The sequence below is a fragment of the Syngnathus leptorhynchus genome, chromosome 12 (genome assembly GCF_054491065.1).
Source record: "Syngnathus leptorhynchus isolate UIUO chromosome 12, UIUO_Slep, whole genome shotgun sequence".
NCBI classification, from domain to species: domain Eukaryota; kingdom Metazoa; phylum Chordata; class Actinopteri; order Syngnathiformes; family Syngnathidae; genus Syngnathus; species Syngnathus leptorhynchus.
The window spans coordinates 4104835-4124112 of NC_141206.1; the positions used below are offsets into that span (position 1 = coordinate 4104835).

The window sequence follows — 19278 nt, forward strand, 5'->3', positions numbered from 1 at the left end:
GTGTGTGCGTGCGTGCACATGCACACGGCTGTCCTGTTTGTGGTTTTGTCTAAACTGAATATGTCTGTTTTGTCTGCACAGATGTTTCCTGCTGGAGGCTTTTAGGTAACAGTCTTAACAACCGTGTGTGTGCGTGTGTTTGTGTGTGTGAGTTTGCAAAGTAAAAAAAAAAAAGAAAACAAACCCAAGAACTCTGCGCTTTAGATTTTGCTGCATATTGCACCATTCCGTTTATTATGTCCAGCTGGCTGCTTTAAATTCAGTGACAGGTACTGACTGGACCGATTGCCTGTCGAGGTTTGCCAGGTGGCAGCCTTACTCCAAGCTCAGGGAGCTGCTCTTCTTGGAAAAAATAAAAGATGCCAGGGACTCCCAAACGGACAATTACTACTGTCATTTCCTTTAATGTTCAAACGATTTGTACATTTCAGAAGAAAAAAAAAAAAAACCTCAACTTTTGTCAATTTCAGGCTATGTCTTTATGCTCCATTTTCATTAACAACACATGCCATACAGTCAGCCAAACTGGAATGGGCAAATAAGCATCCTGGTCATTTTTTTTAATTGAATTAAGGTCTCTTTTTTTCATTTTTTTTTTTTTGCAGATCTAACTCACTGTCCACAGTTTGTTTAGTCTCGCTCTGTCTCTCTCTCTCGCTCTGTCTCTTTCTCCCTCACTATTTTCTCTCTCTCTCTCTCTCTCTCTCTCTCTCTCTCTCTCTCTCTCTCTCTCTCTCTCTCTCTCTCTCTCTCCCCCTCTTCTCTGTCTCTCTCTGTACCATATGGTGTACCATGGTACATTTAGCTTGTCACTGATAATGGATGGCCATGGAAGCCCAGTTTTGCTTTAAGCACTAGCTTGCTGCTTGCTGCCTTAGCATAGTACGCGTGTGTGTGTGTTATATGATGGCTGCTGATGCTCTCGACTGTGGGATGAGAAATCATGAAGCGAGATCAACCCCCAAAATTCCCTCACACGCTGTGTGTCACTCGTCTTCCTTCATGTGGCGCTCACTTCTGGGTGGCCACTCTATTCGCATATTTAAAGGAACGATGGAGCGACGTTTTACGGCCTTTCAGAAATATCATAAATTTTGTTTTTTATTTATCATTAGACTGTGAATAAAGTGCTTTCATATGTGTGTATATGTAAATAATATACATGTATAGTATATAGCTGATTCTTAATTAATTAAAAAAAAATATACAACATGATATACATAACATTTCAAATATTTTGTCTAAAAATGCCAAAGCAGCAGTTTGTGATCAATTAATAGGGTTACAGACAAAATCGGTGGCCTTGACTGTTCAGTTGTAGATTTTGGCTCTGTTGTCATTGAGTACATCATAGTATTAAAAATTATATACACCACTAAAAGATTATTCAGGATGATCATAAACAGGGACAACTTCTATAACAATCTATTTAAAACCATTTTACAATTAGACTGCTGTACACGTTTATTGTTACAATTGCCAACCATTATCGAACTAACCAAAAAAGTAAATATAATTGTGGTATGGCATATAACTTTTAAACAACACAACATCCAACTTGCTTTCTTTGAACTTTCTTATGTCCAAAATACACATTGAAAGCAGGATGTAATGCTTGGGCTAAAAATTGGCTTGTCACAGCCAAGTAACTTGGAGACGTTGACACCATCAATGACAGTCGGTCATGGTAGTCATACAAGATGACACCTCTCTTGTTTTGTATTTCCTTTCTTAAACACTTTTCTCCTCGACCCAGTCAAACTCAATCCACTGCTCGGTTTTCCCTCCTCCGTTGTTTTCTCCTCTGGCTTGCCTCTCCTCTCTCCCTGCAGCTGTGTTCTCCTTTTTCTCTCCAGCTGTTACAACCAATCACCTGCTCCCCCTAACACACACACACACACACACACACACACACACACACACACACACACACACACACAGACTATAATTATAGAATATGTGGTAGCCGTGCCAAAAGATGTGAATAAACAAAAACAAAATAAAAATACATCAAAGAACTGATCGATCATGAACACTGAGCTAAGCTTAAACAAATCATGCCAATTTGTCTCAACTGTACTGTGTAAATGCAAGAACCGAGGTGCCAAAGTCAAGCCAAGTTTCACCCACACCCACACTCGCAGCATTTCGAATTTGCCGAAAAAAAAAAAAAACGTTACTATTACTTAATTGCCCTCCCTTTTTTCCCATTTAGCCATTACATTTATCCTTTATCACATTTGTTTTCTTCAAATACTTTCTTTATATTTCACACTGAGATGTGCCACTAAATTTTAGGAGAAAAAGTCACTCAGAAAAGGAAACTCAACAGAGCAATCATGCTGACTCGCTTGCATGCAATGTTTCACTCGGAATCACCGCCTTTATGTCCCGGCCGTTAGTTTCCATGGTAGCCGACGGGAGTAAAATGGTTCCCATGCATCCAGGGCACTGCCATGGCAGTTGTTGGCACACTCTGAATGAGATTGTGGCTGAGTGCTTTAATTCCCGATTTATGCCTGTATAGGTTGGAAAAAAGCAGCGTGACACCATCAGGGAGGTCAGCTACTCCAAGACTAAAGACAACATTTCTCCCTCTGTGAGAAAGTCAAATGGTTAATTTCACACCTTGGTTTGCGATTGAATAAATAGTTGAGTTCTTCAACAATGTAATGTGTTCTTAATGTATACAGAATGCTTAAAGTCTTCGATTCATGTTTACGGAACGTGGAGAACACGCAAAGTAATTTGAGAAAGACACTTAACCACTTGCTTTATTTTACCAACCTCAATGGAAGATATGAAAGCCGAAAGTGTGCGCATCCTTCTGAAATCAGGTGGTGACCATTTTATTTGAGTTTTAAAATGTGCTCCATGACGTCTGTCCTCCTGCTTCTATCCCTGACAATTCAGTGTATTGCCACCCTTTACATTTCCCTCATCCGACAACGTCAGGCGAGTCTGTCCTGCCGCGATGAAGTCGCTCTGATCACCATCTCCCGAGCTGTGTGTGGGAGCAGATATGTCATTACGTGCGGCCAGGTGGTCACACTGAAATCACACAAAGCATATCAGTGATGCGGTGGTCAGAGGATGTGCAACTCCGGTGACAGCCATGCAGGTGTTTGAACGTTGTCACAATAGTTTAAATACAGCTATTATGTCGGCTCAATGCACGTGGGCGTCTAAGTAGAGAGAATACGGTTTGAAATTGTGACGGAAAGTTAGGTTGTACATTGGATAACCACAAGTTGAAATGTGTCTATTCCAGGAGGCCACATTGAATTTGACTCCGTAAGAAACAATCCATTTTATCTTTCAGAATAACATTAAAGCATGGGTTATTTTAATCATGAAACATGAAGCAACAAAACATAAAGGAAAGATGAATTTAACAAATCTTATTTTTGTTATAAGTTTCATATTTTCTAATGACAATTTTGATACAAATCATGTATGTCAGCCTGGTTATTGAAATTAATTCATCATAAGAAACGGGATTTGATTTGATATTTTGACATTTATTGTTTGCACATTGTTAAAATATTTAATAATGAATAATGTCACAATAAAATACAAACACTACTACATTCCAAACCTACTCACAAGAAGTGTACCATTTGCCACATGGAGTAAATCCTAAACAAATAGGCTAGCAGATAAGACTAGCAATATGTTTTTGCGTCACGTCAAATTTGTTTACTCATTTGCAGTGGCATCACAGGAATGAGAGTAGAAGTAGTACATACACACGCACACAAACAAAACTAGTGCAGTGAAAATTCAAATTCTATTCACAATCCCACTCTCAGTCACTTCTAAGTGAGTCTCTGCAATAAAAATTCGCACTAGTTTTTTTTTTCCCTTAATTATTATTATTCACACTAATCGAACTTGTTAGCATCATTCACTACATAAAAAGATTATTGATGTTGCACTTACAGTATATAAGATATATACTGTCACTTATTTTAATTACTTTGTTTTGTTGTTTCATTGAGAATTGTTCATTTATTAAAAAAAAAAAATACTGCCAGGAGTGTTTTTTTTTATGTTCCTTTTATACATGCCCAAAATAGTTCCTCAATAGATAAGCCATTTTATGTTCTGCATCTTCTTTCCTTACTGTATCGAATGTGAAGTGAAATCTGACCTTCAAACTAAAGGACTGTTTGGTTTAACTGCTTCAACCACTTAAAATAATATTAATAATAATAACATCTTCACACTGCTACTACAAAATAATATGAGTAAACAGGAAATAGGCAAGTAAAAATATAATTGCGAAGGGCCATTTGTAAGTGTGAGCGAGAAAGTACAAGAGAAGAGAAGTACACGTGTTTAGACACAGACAGGTATGACAGCTAGAAATCAGAGTGTGATGCTGAACTCTGATATCCTCTGACCTTTGACCCACTAGTCTGACAGCACCTGACCTCTCATCCATCTCTATTGGGTCACACCTCCTCCTCCTCACGTATAGACAGACAGGTTGAATGAGGAAGAAAGACTATAGTTACTATTTCCACTTACACCTAAAAAGCATGGGGCACTTTCAATCTTTTTTTTTTTTGTTATGAATGATTTACTGCAAAGGTTAAAGATTTAAATAGAACAATCAAAACAATTCAGTGTATGAAAAAATATACTTTGCAGTATGGCAAAATAATTTGAAAGGAGGCTCTATTTATCATTTGAAGTCACAAAGAAAATGCAGTTTTGTATTTTAGCTGCAGTGAAATATACCGACATACTGTATTGTTACATTGATACATAATGATGCCATTATATAACTCAATTTTGCTTGTGATGTACTTTTATTGTACGGCTCGGTGGTGCAGTGGGTAGCACGTCCGCCTCACAGTTAGGAGGGTACGGGTTCGATTCCACCTCCGGCCCTCCCTGTGTGGAGTTTGCATGTTCTCCCCGTGTCCGCGTGGGTTTTCTCCGGGCACTCCGGTTTCCTCCCACATCCCAAAAACATGCTTGGTAGGCCGATTGAGTACTCCAAATTGCCCCTAGGTGTGAGTGCGAGTGCGGATGGTTGTTCGTCTCTGTGTGCCCTGCGATTGGTTGGCAACCAGTTCAGGGTGTCCCCCGCCTACTGCCCGATGACGGCTGGGATAGGCTCCAGCACGCCCGCGACCCCCGTGGGGACTAAGCGGTTCAGAAAATGGATGGATGGATGGATGTCCTTTTATTTTCACTGTCAAATAAGAATTTACTGGGCAATCACTAAGACATTTTCTTTAGCACAATTTAGTCGAACTAGATTGAAATTGTACATTTATGGCAAAAAAAATTCTGTTCAGAATGAAAATTTAATCAATTTGTGTGTTTGTTCTTAGAATTATCTCACGCGTTGAGTTGCACTGTGTACAATGTGAGTAAGTTATTAGTAACAGAGGAACATTTTCAACATCACAGTAGGTTAACTGTCACTATAACCAATAATTATATGTAATATTGACTTGCTGCCTTTGCTTTAAATAACTGACAATATGATAATCATCTAATTCTAGGGACTCCAAAAAGTCAGCTCGATGTTCCATTGCTCATACTGTCCTCTTTTAGAAAAATGCCTGTATAGTGGTCACTCTGCCTCATAATGACTCAATGATATAAATGTCCCAGAAGTGTGCTGTTTGTTTTTAAAGAGGACGACATCGGACTGTGTGCTCTGCCGATAAATTCTGGCTCAAGTCATTATACGACCTTGTTAACAAAATAATGTATACTTATTGTGCACCTGCCTGTGCAGCTCCATCTCATTGTCTTAATAAGGTGCTCTTTTAATTAACAGTAAATGCACTGTGTCATGCACCTTTGTACTGTATGCTTGGTATGAAGGCTTTGCCTTGCATTACAAGAAGAATGAGCCCACAATGTACCTGACCACACCTCATTTAACGGGCGACACGCGGCCATAAGTGGACAGATGGGTACAAGTTCATCTGCCGATTAAACAATGTCAGCCCCAACTTAAAAAATATATATTTCTGTCTTTGGCGGGACCCATCAATAACTTTGGCTGGTAGTAGGAATTGATGCATCATTACACGTCAATGATGTTAACAATTTAAATGGGTGAAAATACTAGATCTGCACATTTCTCAAAATTATTTTGTTTTTGTGAATCACCACTCCCCCCCCATAATATCTATATACATAAAAATCTAGTTTGAAGTGTGAGAATTTGTCTTCAGAACATACATTACATTTAAAAACAAAATAAATATTAAATCAATATATCCTAAATTATAAAAGTATTTTTTAAGAATACTAGGCAAACAAATTCTTGCCATAGTGATTTATACAAGAAAGACATTTTAAGAAATGAGAAGGGAATTTGTTTTCATTGTTTAACACGCTCCGCTCGTGTTTCGGGCCTCCCGTTAGTGACATGAAAAGCTTCTAGGTCACAAGCGTGTGTATTTATTTAGCCAGACTGTGTGAGCGTGCTGCCTTCTGCCGTGTCGCCTGCGCTGCTCATTGTGCCGCACTTTAATACTTACCATATTGTGCTGCTAATTCAAAATTTCACACCTTTCCTCTTGTTGCTACCTCTCCCTTTGTCTGCCTGCGTCATTTCCCATTCGTCGCAAGCCCGAAGACAAGAGAAAATGTGTTAAATCCATCTCTAAGAGCCTTTTCAATTCGGCATTAGCAGTTGTCATCTGTTTGCTACACAATACGAGGACACAATTTAGCATCCTTTTTCTTTACTCTGCTGCTAAATATTGTCTCATCAATAATAGAAAGATTCCAAACACACACAGACATTTATTTCTAGGTAATCCTGAATGTTTTATGGCAGATTTTTTTTTTTTTTATTGTCTTGCGAGCATAATTAGAGTATGATGTTTTCTTTGTTTGTTTTTGGAGAAACAAAGGCTTAGTGCCTTGTGGATGTTAACTCCAGATGCTGTTGCGTCCAAGGTTTGGGTGGAAGTGCTGCCCAGAATCCTCAAGACAAAGACAATGATTATTGTGAGGAAAATATACAGCCTGGAATCATGTGAAATGTTCATTCAGAAACAATTATGAAAAGAAGACTAGAGGGTTACCATTTACCAAAAGCAAGGTAGTTAAAAAAAAAAATATAGCAACACAATAGTCTGCCTAAACCTCCTGCAGAGTTTCAGGTGCCATGTTTATTCCCCACCTCCCAAAAGATCAGAGCAAACCAAAGACAGATTGATAAATTTCCTGACTACTTTGAGTGATGCCAAACGGAGTCAGGCCCCAACCAAAGTAAATGCCATGCCATGGATCGAGAATAGAGAAGGAGAAAAAGGAAGGAGGGATGTAAGGGTGGGGGGGGGGAGAAGATTTGGGGCTCTAATGCCAGCCTTATGCGTCTTTTAGTCGTTTCCGCCGCCGGGGCTTGGCACCGACACGCCACTGTCAGCCCGCCAACAAAAATCTGCAGTGCCTGCCGCATTTCAGCAGCCCTGTTTTGTCTGAGAGCAACACACAGCGACACATTTTTACCCGTTATGCATAATTACGGTTTGCTTTCACATGATTTTCACAAAACTGTTTTAACGTAAGAAACATGTGTCATTCAAATTAAGATGAAAAAATATTTGTCGATTTAAAAAAAAAATATATATCTATATATATAATTTTTTATCAGTGTTTTCTGTCATTTTTAAAATACACTGTACAGCTTGGAAGTATTAGTTTGAAAATAGTTGGAAGCTGGCGTTTGTTGTTTGTGCTGTTTGTCTATTGTTGCCGGTGTGGAGGAGGGGTCGATTTTATGTGTTCGGATGAGGTTTGGAATGGGTAATGAGGACTCTTTGGCATCCAGGATGGGGAGGACTGCTATTTGGTACCTCTCGCACAAACAGAGAACAACTGTCTTGGCGGCTGCAAAATTTTCCAATTTTCCTGTTTTATCGACAATTTTTTAGTTCCTTTTAACTTTTCCGTAGACATATACTGTACATGCTTTTCAGTCTGTTTCAGGAAAATGAGTATCCAACTTAATTCCTAAGAAGATCAAAATGTTTTATAGAAGTATATGAAAAAGTATAAATGCAGTCTATAATAGGATTGACTGCCAAGAGGTACAGGGGGTAGCCCGCCTTTTGCCAGTCAGCTGGAAACAGTCTTCGGTTCCTCGGGAACCTGGTCAGGAAATATTTGATTGGCTAGATCAGTGACATCCTCCCAAACAATACCGTGTGGCCAGTGGCAGCAGTCTGGGGCTACGTGGTTACGGCGTGGAACGTCCACGACTCTCGACGAGTCGTTCTCGACGCTCGTATACGTTCATCTGTTTGATGTATTCAGTCGCTCCAGTGCCAAGAGAAAAACGCCTGCTGGGAGTATTGGGGGGTGGGGGTGCAGGGGTGATGTCTGTTAGACGCGGGTTACTCATTGGCCGTCGTCTGTTAAATTAACATTGATTCCAAATAAATGTTATGCATTTTGTGGGAATACATAGATGCAATTTCAATGCCAGAAGAGTTTCAGATTTTCTGCTTGCACGTGACACACGTACGAGTGTGTGCGTGTGAGTGTGTCACTACCTTTTACACTTTGGGGAAACTTTTGGACCGGTGCCCAGCGATGTCATGGAAACGCTTGAATCACTTGGAATGATTCATGTCTGCGTAGAGCAACCATCACACCCTCCCCCATAACACACACACACACACACACACACATCGAAACAAGGAGTTAAACCCTTTTTCTAGCCATCTTCCTCCCCCTTTACCACCCTATCTCTCTTCTCTACTCTTTTTATTTTTTTGCCATCACTTCGGCAACTCACACTATTAGTCATATTGTTTATTCAAATCGACTCATTATATGCATGTCAAAAGAGATCATGTCTTCTAAATGATTCCTTTCACACCAACAAAGACTTGACGTATCTCTCAAGCTTGGAAAGAAAGAGCCTAGACATTGGCATTGATTCTGTGAGCAATTCCATCCTGCAGCATCTTTTTCTTCATTCTGATTAAGAGCAATGAATGTCAAAGGGGGGGGGCTGCTACCGTGCAGTAATAGGTTTACGTGTTCTTGTGAAATTAAAAAGTAAACTTTTAAAATAAAACTAAATGCGTCCAATACGATTGAGTAAAATACAGATAATATTCTTTTCAACATTCATGAAAGATTGTTGCCCTTTTTCCATAAAAATAAAATATTTATAAGAACCAATATTACTCGAAAAAGATGTTATCCACCAAGTAAAACCAACAACAATGAACAGTAACTGAAAAAGAAACTATTTGAAGAAAATAGATCAAAATGATCAATGATATTAACATTATAATTGAGAGTGAAACTCAATATGAGATGTTAGATCACAGATTTATTTTTACTTTACTTATTTTCTGTTTTACTGTTAAGATGGGGGGAAAAGCGTAAGTTCCATCACAGATTCTCTCATTATTATCATTGCAGCTATTATATCAGAAGATAGTCTGAGGTTCAAAAGAAAAACATTACAAAATATTCACACACATCAAATATTTGCTTTGATTTTCTTGTGGTTCTATGTTGAGGATGTGGCACATTTATAAAAGCATTTTAGTAAACGGAGGCCTGGTCAGGGAGCGTCTGGTGTTAGCTCATAGCCGAGCTGAGTATCATGGTTCCTCTCAACTTGCCAGGGAACTTATGTGTCTCCCGGCATTGTGGATTAGCAGGGATTTGGTCCTCATTGCTCACCGACTTCTCTATGGGCATTATGCAGCCCAGTGGACTGACCTCCCCTCCTCCATCTTTTGTACCTTTGGAGCCAACACACTCTTTTCAAGCAGTGCTCTGTCTGGGGGTGTTCACCAGAGAGTTTTTTTCGGTCTAATGTTACTATTGGATTCTCGGGAAGATGAGCAAAATCAGGTTCATAAATGATCTTAGCTCTTATTATTTTTTTATTTGAATTTGTGTCAAAAGATGGAAAACACCAGGAATCGCCAAAAGGAAAAGCAACAGCAGGTTGAATTATTGAAAGCACACCTATGATGATGACATACATTGCGCGTGTGTGTGTGTGTGTGTGTGTGTGTGTGTGTGTGTGTGTGTGTGTGTGTGTGTGTGTGTGTGTGTGTGTGTGTTCGGAAGGGGGAGCAGTGTGTGTCGTCAAACTTGGATTTAAGTAACAAATTCTAAACTGAAGCAAATAATGTTTATCTCATACAGAACTGGTTTTCTCTTGTCACTCGAGCCCCTAATAAGAGAAACGTTCCCAGCACTATCATTTCCCTGAATCCCAAATTAAATTGCAAAATACATTTTAAGTTGACAGGGTTGGAAGTGTCACAATGACATAAAAAAAATGAAGGGACTTTGAGGAAAAAGTAAAAGCCCAGACAGTTGTCAGGTTTTTAATGTGAAACCACTTCCTGATTATTTTTTAGGACCTCACACTTCGTAAATCTTTTTCCGTGGATAATTATTCAGGAATCTTTGAGGTTAGACCCCCCCAGTGTAGCATGTTTATAATCTGTGTTGTATTCTTATAAGTCCTGCCAAGTCTATGATGGATGAGTCTGTCATTGAAAGATGATGATGTTTCTTGATTGGCGAACATGATTCATTCGTGCTTTGTGTTCTGACTGCACTAAGTTGTTATGTGCTAGGTTTTGGCAGAGGCACAAACAAGTTCCTAAGCCATTTTAGTTATTGGAGTCGTCCTTCTGAGTTTGTGTTGGTGAGAGACATTCAGGGTTAGACGTTACAGTAAATGTTTATATATTTGTTGTCAAGGATTACTTCCTCGAGGTGAAATTCACAAAGTTGACCTTGAACTGTCAAAGAACATTCTGAGGTTGTATACCCTTTGTTCAGTTTTAAATCCACCCCACTTTTTTTCTATTATGAACAAGGCTGAATCAGAAGCCGGAGGAACCGCGAAATGTCTACGTAGTAAACAAGTTTGGTAAAACTTCCCCAGGTGTTTTGTATTGAAGAGTAACTGACACTGAAACAACTCATATTTTATGCAGATTTTTTGTACTATGATCTGTTTTCTCTATTCTGATGTCTGTCTGGTTGGTTCATGTTTTTTTTTTTTGTGTGAGGGATGGTGTGATTAGGTGGTTGTGGTTGCCGATAGCTTTTTCCTTGTATTTGTTTTTTTATTTTATTTTGTTTATTTTGCTCACATGTGCAATAAGTACATTGAAGACCACATCCTTTTGCAGGCAAAAATAAAATACAGGCATAAAAACAAACCATTTGGCAAAATCTAAATAATGCAAGGAAATTAAATAAAATAAAAATGTGAACATCTGTCTTCAAGGGTCATGTATTTAAAATAAGAATACCACACAAAAGAGAGTTGAATGCTTTATGATAGTCTTTGTGTTGAAATTGTAGTAATGATGTAATTTTTAATGCTCTTGAATATTTATGCTATAGTAGTGTTTTGTGTGTGTGTGTTTGTGTGTGTAGGGGGTCCTGAATTGGCATTTTTAGATGCCTCTGATTCCTCGTGTTATATATTTCTGCACCACACAGAAATATGTATATAAATCAATATAAATAAATGTGTGTTAATATTATATATTATCTATATATATATGTATATATACTATATAAACATATATACACTGTATATCAAGCTATACTGTGGATTGCACACATTTCCATGTGTGGGTCTGTGTACCAGTGATTGTTAGTATGTGTGTGTGGTGGGAAGGGCTGGGGTCTTTGTATATGTGCCAAACCAGTCCAGCTGGCATCAGTGGTAGCTGAAGCTGAGTCCCCTGGATCAGTCACATACACAGCAGCGCATATGCACACACGTGTACACACTGTCAACCACATCCCCACTTTCTACGGCTCTAATTATCAACCTCTTCTGCATCGACTACCATGTTGGCGTGTATTCAGCCCCATCCATACATGCCTGATTCAAACCCTTCACCATGTACACGCTTCATTTTCCTCCACACACGCTCACTATAAAACGCCTTCATTTCATCGCGTATGGCTGCACCAACCACAGAATGTAATTACACACTAGCAGTGGTTTGATATTTAGACTGGCTGAAGATTTAAGGCTTTATCCAAAAAGGTTTGCGTGGTAAAAATAGGCTTAAAGTGGTCCCACAGTTCCGACGAGAGCAGGAAAGCCTGTTCAGAAGCTTGAGGGGAAATTATCTTTTTTTTTTCTTTTTTTTTTTGGGCAATACGCTGCGGTGGTCTGTACATGTTCTCAATTTGCAGATTCCTCTGTTTGCCCAGCCACACATAGTGAAATTGTGTATAAAAATGGTGGTCGGTTACCTGCCAATGGTGTGCCTCCCTGTCACGTGTGATCATGTGAGGAGCCAAGTGATAGGTGGCTGTGATTTTTTTATGTCAACAAAATATTCAGTCAAGGCAGGTCAAACTTTTTGGAACCTGATCATCAACAAATAGAATACATGTTGTCATTGCTGCATTTTAAAGGATATTATCTAATAATACAATTGAGGGAGGCTCGGTGGCACACTGGGTAGCGCGTCCGCCTCACAGTTGGGAGGGTGCGGGTTCCATTCCACCTCCGACCCTCCCTGTGTGGAGTTTACATGTTCTCCCCGAGCCCGCGTGGGTTTTCTCCGGGCACTCCGGTTTCCTCGCACATCCCAAAAACATGCTTGGTAGGCCGATTGAGCACTCCAAATTGCCCCTAGGTGTGAGTGCGAGTGCGGATGGTTGTTCGTCTCTATGTGCCCTGCGATTGGCTATCAACCAGTTCAGGGTGTCCCCAGCCTGCTACCCGATGACGGCTGGGATAGGCTCCAGCACACCCGCGACCCCCGTGGCGACTAAGCAATTCAGGAAATAGATAATGGATAATAAAATTGGAACCAAGGAGTACTTTTGACTGATTTTCCCCTTTAGTCTTCTAACTGTACACTCTTTTTTTTTTTTTCTGTCTGCAGGTAAATCAGAGAGGAGTTCATACTCATATGGCCGGGAATCGAACCCACACTGCCACCAGGTCAGTAAAAGAGAGCAAATTTAGAATAGTATGCTGTATGAAAAAGTATAGATTGTATATATATTGTTGTTAATTGAGGATATTGTCATTGCACTTGCATCTAGATTAATTTCCAAAGCTATCATTTAAAGCACTGCTGCAGAAAATAAATAAATAAATAAATAAATAAATAAATAAATAAATAAATAAATAAAAGGAAGTACACAATCTGAAAGTCAGTGACAAAGACAAACCTTTAAAGTTGGAAAGGTGCGATCACAAATAATGAATGGGACTACACAAGAGGGCTAGAACAATTTAAAAGAATGACTATTATACAAGGCACAATAGACTAAACAGATTACAAGAAAGCTCACAAGAAAACATAACACAGCTAACTAGTAGACAGTATGATCAAATGGAAGTGGTTAAAGACTTTTAATGATGTTACAAGAAAACATGCTGAGCACATGTCAGATCTTGTTTTTTTTTATAAATGACATTGTATTTTTATAGATGAAGATTTCAATTGTAATAATGTAAGTGAAAGTTTTACATAAACTACAAAGCAACTATGTCGTATGTAGACCATTGAAGATCATTTCTTGGTGCGAAGAATTGTAATGTTAAAAAATCAATTCAGCTCAGTGCTTACAAACTATACTTCACCCATTAGAAAATACAAGCTGATAATTCAGAAAATGTACAGATGCTAGTTTGATGTTACACAGGTTTCATCACAGTCATGCTGTCCGCTGTGTTGCCTGAGAACGGCGTTATGGGTTTAATCAATTAAAGCTTATCAAAGGGATGTATGTCCTTGTGAAAGTCAGTGGAATGAAAAGATGTTAGAAAGCGTAATGAATATGTATTATATCTCCCTTTTCAGCAGTGGTTTGCGCTTTGAATGAAGCTTCATTGATCCCTGAGGGACATTAGATCGTTTTATTTAACCGCTCAGTAACTGAAAGATACAGATGCCTCTAGTCACTACACCTTTCATTTGCAATGGAGCGTTTTATGGTTGAAAGTAGAATAATACTATATCCAATAACAGTGGCAATATAACAGATGCTACTTGAATTTTAAACATACACACAAAAGGTCTGTTTTCCTTTGGAAACTTTGGTCAGGGTATTGACAATTGACCATTTGCTTTGGTTCCATTTTTAACTCGGTTTTGGAGGAGTCGTGCACCATTTTGGCACCATTAGTCTCCAAAAGTGAGTGAATTGCACATAAATTATGAATATATGTCAAGAAAATGATCTGTTCATTGCAATTATTTAATGCCGGAATGTCATTCTGGTAAAGTGGTGGTAATTTGAAAGGGTGCCATTACACACAAACCTGCAGTAATGCCTTCATAAGATACTAAACCATGCCAATGGATTCTGCATGTTTCAAATGAAAAAAAAAAAAAAATCTCTAGCCATCCTCTCATTTTCAGTTTGGCTCACAACACTGGTGTATGTTTGTGATTTTTGTGCAGATAACTGTATTCTATCATTTAGCTGGTTAAGTATTTAAAGCTCACGTCGCAGTTGACAGCCTTAAACATATCTTTATTGCGCAACTTTGAGAAGATATGACCAAGTGATTTACATGTCTCAATCAAATTGGTTTTCATTAACACAGTTGTTGTCAAAGTATAAAAGTCTAGAGACCAAAAGTGGCTTGAATTCCCTTTTAGTAGATTTGTAGTTGTTGCTGATATATGTATACTTCTACTCTACTCTGACATCTACATTCACCAGAATATACTGTACGTGTGTTTAGATAAAAATAGTACTGTATTCCATAATTATAGAATGAAAAAAGGCACAATATGCGTTCAGCCATCTTTAATTTTTTTAACAGTTGACTACTAATCTGCATTAACCTAATCTGAATTGTTTACAATTGAATTGGAATTCATCCAAGAATCTTTTATTTTTTTTCCCCCCACCCCTTAATTCCCAATGTGGACTTTGAAGCGCTTGTTTGGGTTTTCTGTTAAGAAAAAAAAAAAAAAAAGCTTCCTGCCTTTGGTTTGAGCTTTTCCTTTGTGTAGCGAGGACGTAGGATGGCCTTGACAAGCTCAGGAAAATACACAAGCAAACACATAACACAAGAAACAAGCTTTGGGGCAAGTTTTTAGTCGAAAATCATATTCACATATGACTGCTGACAACTACAGTCAGTTGAATTAATTATTAAATGTTAACTTCAGTTTAACAGTCTTGAATCTTGTCACTCAAATTTCTTTTATTTCTAGATTGTTTTGATGAGATGGATGGATGGATGGATGGATGGATGGATGGATGGATGGATGGATGGATGGATGGATGGATGGATGGATGGATGGATGGATGGATGGATGGGTTCAATGCATCCATCCAAGCACTCACATACTGCATGTATCAGGCTATCCATCCATCTAGCCCATTCATCCATTAATCTCGCCTTTTGTTGTAGATTCCCAGATATTTTATTTACGACCTCCTCTTATATGCAGCTGTGGTCTTTATGTGGGGTTACAACAAATGGTAAAGGACAAAAATATGAACTAAATCAAACATTAGTGCATCACTGGCCATTTTCCTGCTGAGCTGCAGTCAAATTATCCTTCCACACAGTCTGAATGGCTCTTGATGGAAATTGTTTGGAAATGGCAGATAAATTTACATGCTGGGCTGAAGTCCAAAATCCTTTGGCTTCATCCTTGGCTGTTAGTGAAAATTCTGTCCTTGTAATAAAAGGAAGAAAAAAAAACCCACAGTAAAATAACATTTAGAGGAGAAGATGAGCTCACATGGTGACAGCTGGCAGATTCAAATGACTTCAGTTTAATCTGCAGTCAAATAGATTTGTACTGTTTGAGTTTTGGGTTAATTTAGCTTTTAGTTTCGCACTTGGCTTCGGTGTTAGTTGAAGATTGTGAAAGTTATTATTTTTATTTTTTTATCCATTAAAGTCAAAGTCAAGTCAAAGTCTGCTTTATTGTCAGCTTCTTCAGATGTCAAGACACACAAAGAGATCAAAATTGTGTTTCCAACAATCCCACGGTGACATATCACATATTTTATATATACATATATCTCATATTATATTGGGGCGGCTCGGTGTATATTGTTTCAAAAATATCCATCTTATACAAGTGCAAAGGTGTCAGTAGATCTATTTGAAGTTGTTCCTAATCACTTTCAGTGTGAGACATTTTCCGACTGGTGTTTTATTTTCCGCCTGATACGGCATTTGCTGTCGTAATACACTGTCAAATACTTTATGTTGAATCATTGCAACATGAATGGCTGAGCGATCACAATAAGCAATTTTACATCAACAAAGGCAAAAAAAAAAAAACAATCAGTTAAAGCTTTGGTCAATTGTGATTTAAAATTGCACTTTTGGTTGCAGTCTTCTGCTTCATCTTTTTCATCTGAAGCTTTTCACTGGACCCAATTTTACATGAAATCACAGAAAAAGATTTACCAGTATATAGTACATGTGTCATTTAAAAGTGCAAGTCCAGCCTTTATCAGTTTTCATTATGTGCTCTGATTTTAAATTATTGTTTGGGGCTGGGAAAATTGAACCTCTGCCAAAACGAGGAGTGCTAAACTACCCCACCCCCTTAACCTTGTCAAAATGGTTAAACCTGATCTCTTTGTTTTTGCATTGATTTGGTACAAACCAAGTATTTACTTCTATTTTTGTTTTATCACACATTTAACATCCTAGTGTAGCCCAAATATGTCATTTCACCGTCACAATTTTTCACTAGCAAAGAGTCCAACCATTCTATTTCCATACCTGTTGGGTTAGGATGTTTGCAAACATGCTCATGCCTACTCGATAGCATATAAATGGTAAAAACAGAGAACAACAAGAGAATACTTACATGTTCTCTATTATTGGTAATTTTGAGTGTCACGACCACCCAGTTCCCTGTTCAGTTTCAGTGTCCTTTTTTTTTTTTTGCTTCTACAGAAGAGAGAAAATGCATGCAAAACAAAACTTGGTTTTAAACAGCTCGAACCAAAAAGTTATTCCGCTTTTTTCTTTTTGTACTGAGTAGTGCATGTTATATTTAAATTCAGAAATGGGACTCTGGCTTGGAGAAGCATTACTGAAAGGATGATTGGAGTAAGGTTTAGAATAGCCTTTGAACTCTAGCATGTAAGACTTCAAAACAAACATTTATGATTTGATTTGATTATTTTGGCAAGTACATAAACTATGGAATTATTACAGCTTCATTTCACATTATGTTTTACATGACTTCTCAAAAAGGGAAGCGGGTTGGAGCAATTTTGCTTATCTAGTCCCGGTTACATCCACGTAACAAACATTTATCATCATTAAATTAATCATGCAGCAATGTTTATATATAGTGATTATTTTTATCTAAGCCCCTTCAAAAAAACAATATTATCTTAATATTTTATTAAGATAATGTTTAAATATTATGATTTTCTTATTTATCTGATCCTTAGGTTCCAAGTTTTCTCATTTCAGAAAATTATAGTCTTCATCCAACCCACCTTTAATATACATTATGTACTGATCATTTCTCTTTGAGTCATTATCAAAATTATATATATCTTATTGTGTAATTCAAATCGAAGCACTAATAAAGTCAAACATTTTAGGCTTAGCTCATTTACATTTACTCCCTTCATTTTTTTTTTTTTGCCTCGATACCCCTCTTGTCTTCACTCCCCACTGCCCCGCCTCCTCTTTTAGTTGTAATTGCATGCACAAAGCTGCCAGATATGGTGAGGTGTAATGTGCTGTCTGATTCCTCTCTAAGTGTTCTTAAATGATTGCTATGTGTTTGTCAAGCCAAGCATTGAGTGCTTATTAAGGATAATGCTTTGAACTGATGTGTGTGTAGGGGGGGGGGGGGGCTGTGTGTGTTTGTGTGTGTTAGCTAGGGGTGGCACAAAGTGTCACTTTTGTGTCAACAGGTTTGAAAAAAAGTTACTTCTGTCAGCACTACTAACTGCAAGTCTTCGCCAGCCTATTGAAACTTCAACTGGTTGTGCAGCCATCCATCTTCTGCACCGCTTGTCCCCACGGGGGGTCGCGGGCGTGCTGGAGCCTATCCCAGCCGTCATCGGGCAGTAGGCGAGGGACACCCTGAACTGGTTGCCAACCAATCGCAGGGCACACAGAGACGAACAACCATTCGCACTCACACCTAGGGACAATTTGGAGTGCTCAATCGGCCTATCAAGCATGTTTTTGGGATGTGGGAGGAAACCGGAGTGCCTGGAGAAAACCCACGCAGACACGGGGAGAACATGCAAACTCCACACAGGGAGGTGTAATCGAACCTGCACCTTCTGAACTGCGAGGCGGACGTGCTACCCACTGCACCACCGAGCCGCCCCTCAATTGAATCAATTGAATTCAATTAATTTAAATCAGCTCTTAAACTGCGGTTGTGGCAAATTGGGTACGATTTGTGGTTACACTGTCTTTGCCCTGAGTATGGTGAGTTGCTGGTTTCTGCTGGTTTGGATTTCTCTGGTATGCCTCAGGGTTTGAATCCCTCAGGAACCTGTGTGTGCGTGCGTGAGTGTGCTGGTATGTGTGTGTGTGTGGGGGGGGCTGCATGCGGGCGAGTGTGTGTCAGCTGGAGCAAAGCTGGCATACAGGTGTGCTGATGCTTTACCAGTATTTCCTTGCAATGTTTCTCTCACTCTCTCTCAACATTTCATGCAAAAAAAATCTATTTATACTATATATATATATATATATATATATATATATATATATATATATATATATATATATATATATATATATATATATATATATATATATATATTATATTTTTCATATATTTTGTGCTGATATATATATATATATCCCTCGGCGAGACGCCTTGATCGTTCAACTAGTGCCTTAGAAGATGTTTGGTTCCATATTTGTAGTTTTCCTGTCGACGTTTGGTGCCATTACTGTTGTACTTTTTATACTGTTTATATATATATATATATATATATATATATATATATATATATATATATATATATATATATATATATATATATATATTACCTGGGGCTATATATATATATATATATATATATATATATATATATATATATAGTATAAATCCACACCCACCCACGCACGCACAAACACACACACACACTTACTTGACTTAAGACAGAAGATCTTGGGACTCAAATTGCTTTGCTAGAATTTATGAATGACTTGAGTTTAGACCTTACTTTGACTTAGAATTCAAGACTCAACATTATTTTTACTTGAACTGCACAACTTGACAAATGACTTTGTTTCTATCTGCATATTCAACATAAGGTGACATTAAAAAAAAAAAGTAGGTC

General features: G+C 38.2%; 1 protein-coding gene across 2 annotated transcripts in view; it reads left to right on the forward strand.

Moving 5' to 3' along the window:
- tcf4 (transcription factor 4) overlaps window positions 1-19278 on the forward strand; it is a 161253-nt gene that overhangs the window by 81755 nt on the left and 60220 nt on the right. For both annotated transcript variants that reach the window (XM_085926759.1, XM_085926758.1), the window contains exon 9: window positions 12897-12955. In XM_085926759.1, the coding sequence (XP_085782885.1) occupies window positions 12897-12955 (59 nt within the window). The remainder of the gene's footprint in view (window positions 1-12896; window positions 12956-19278) is intronic.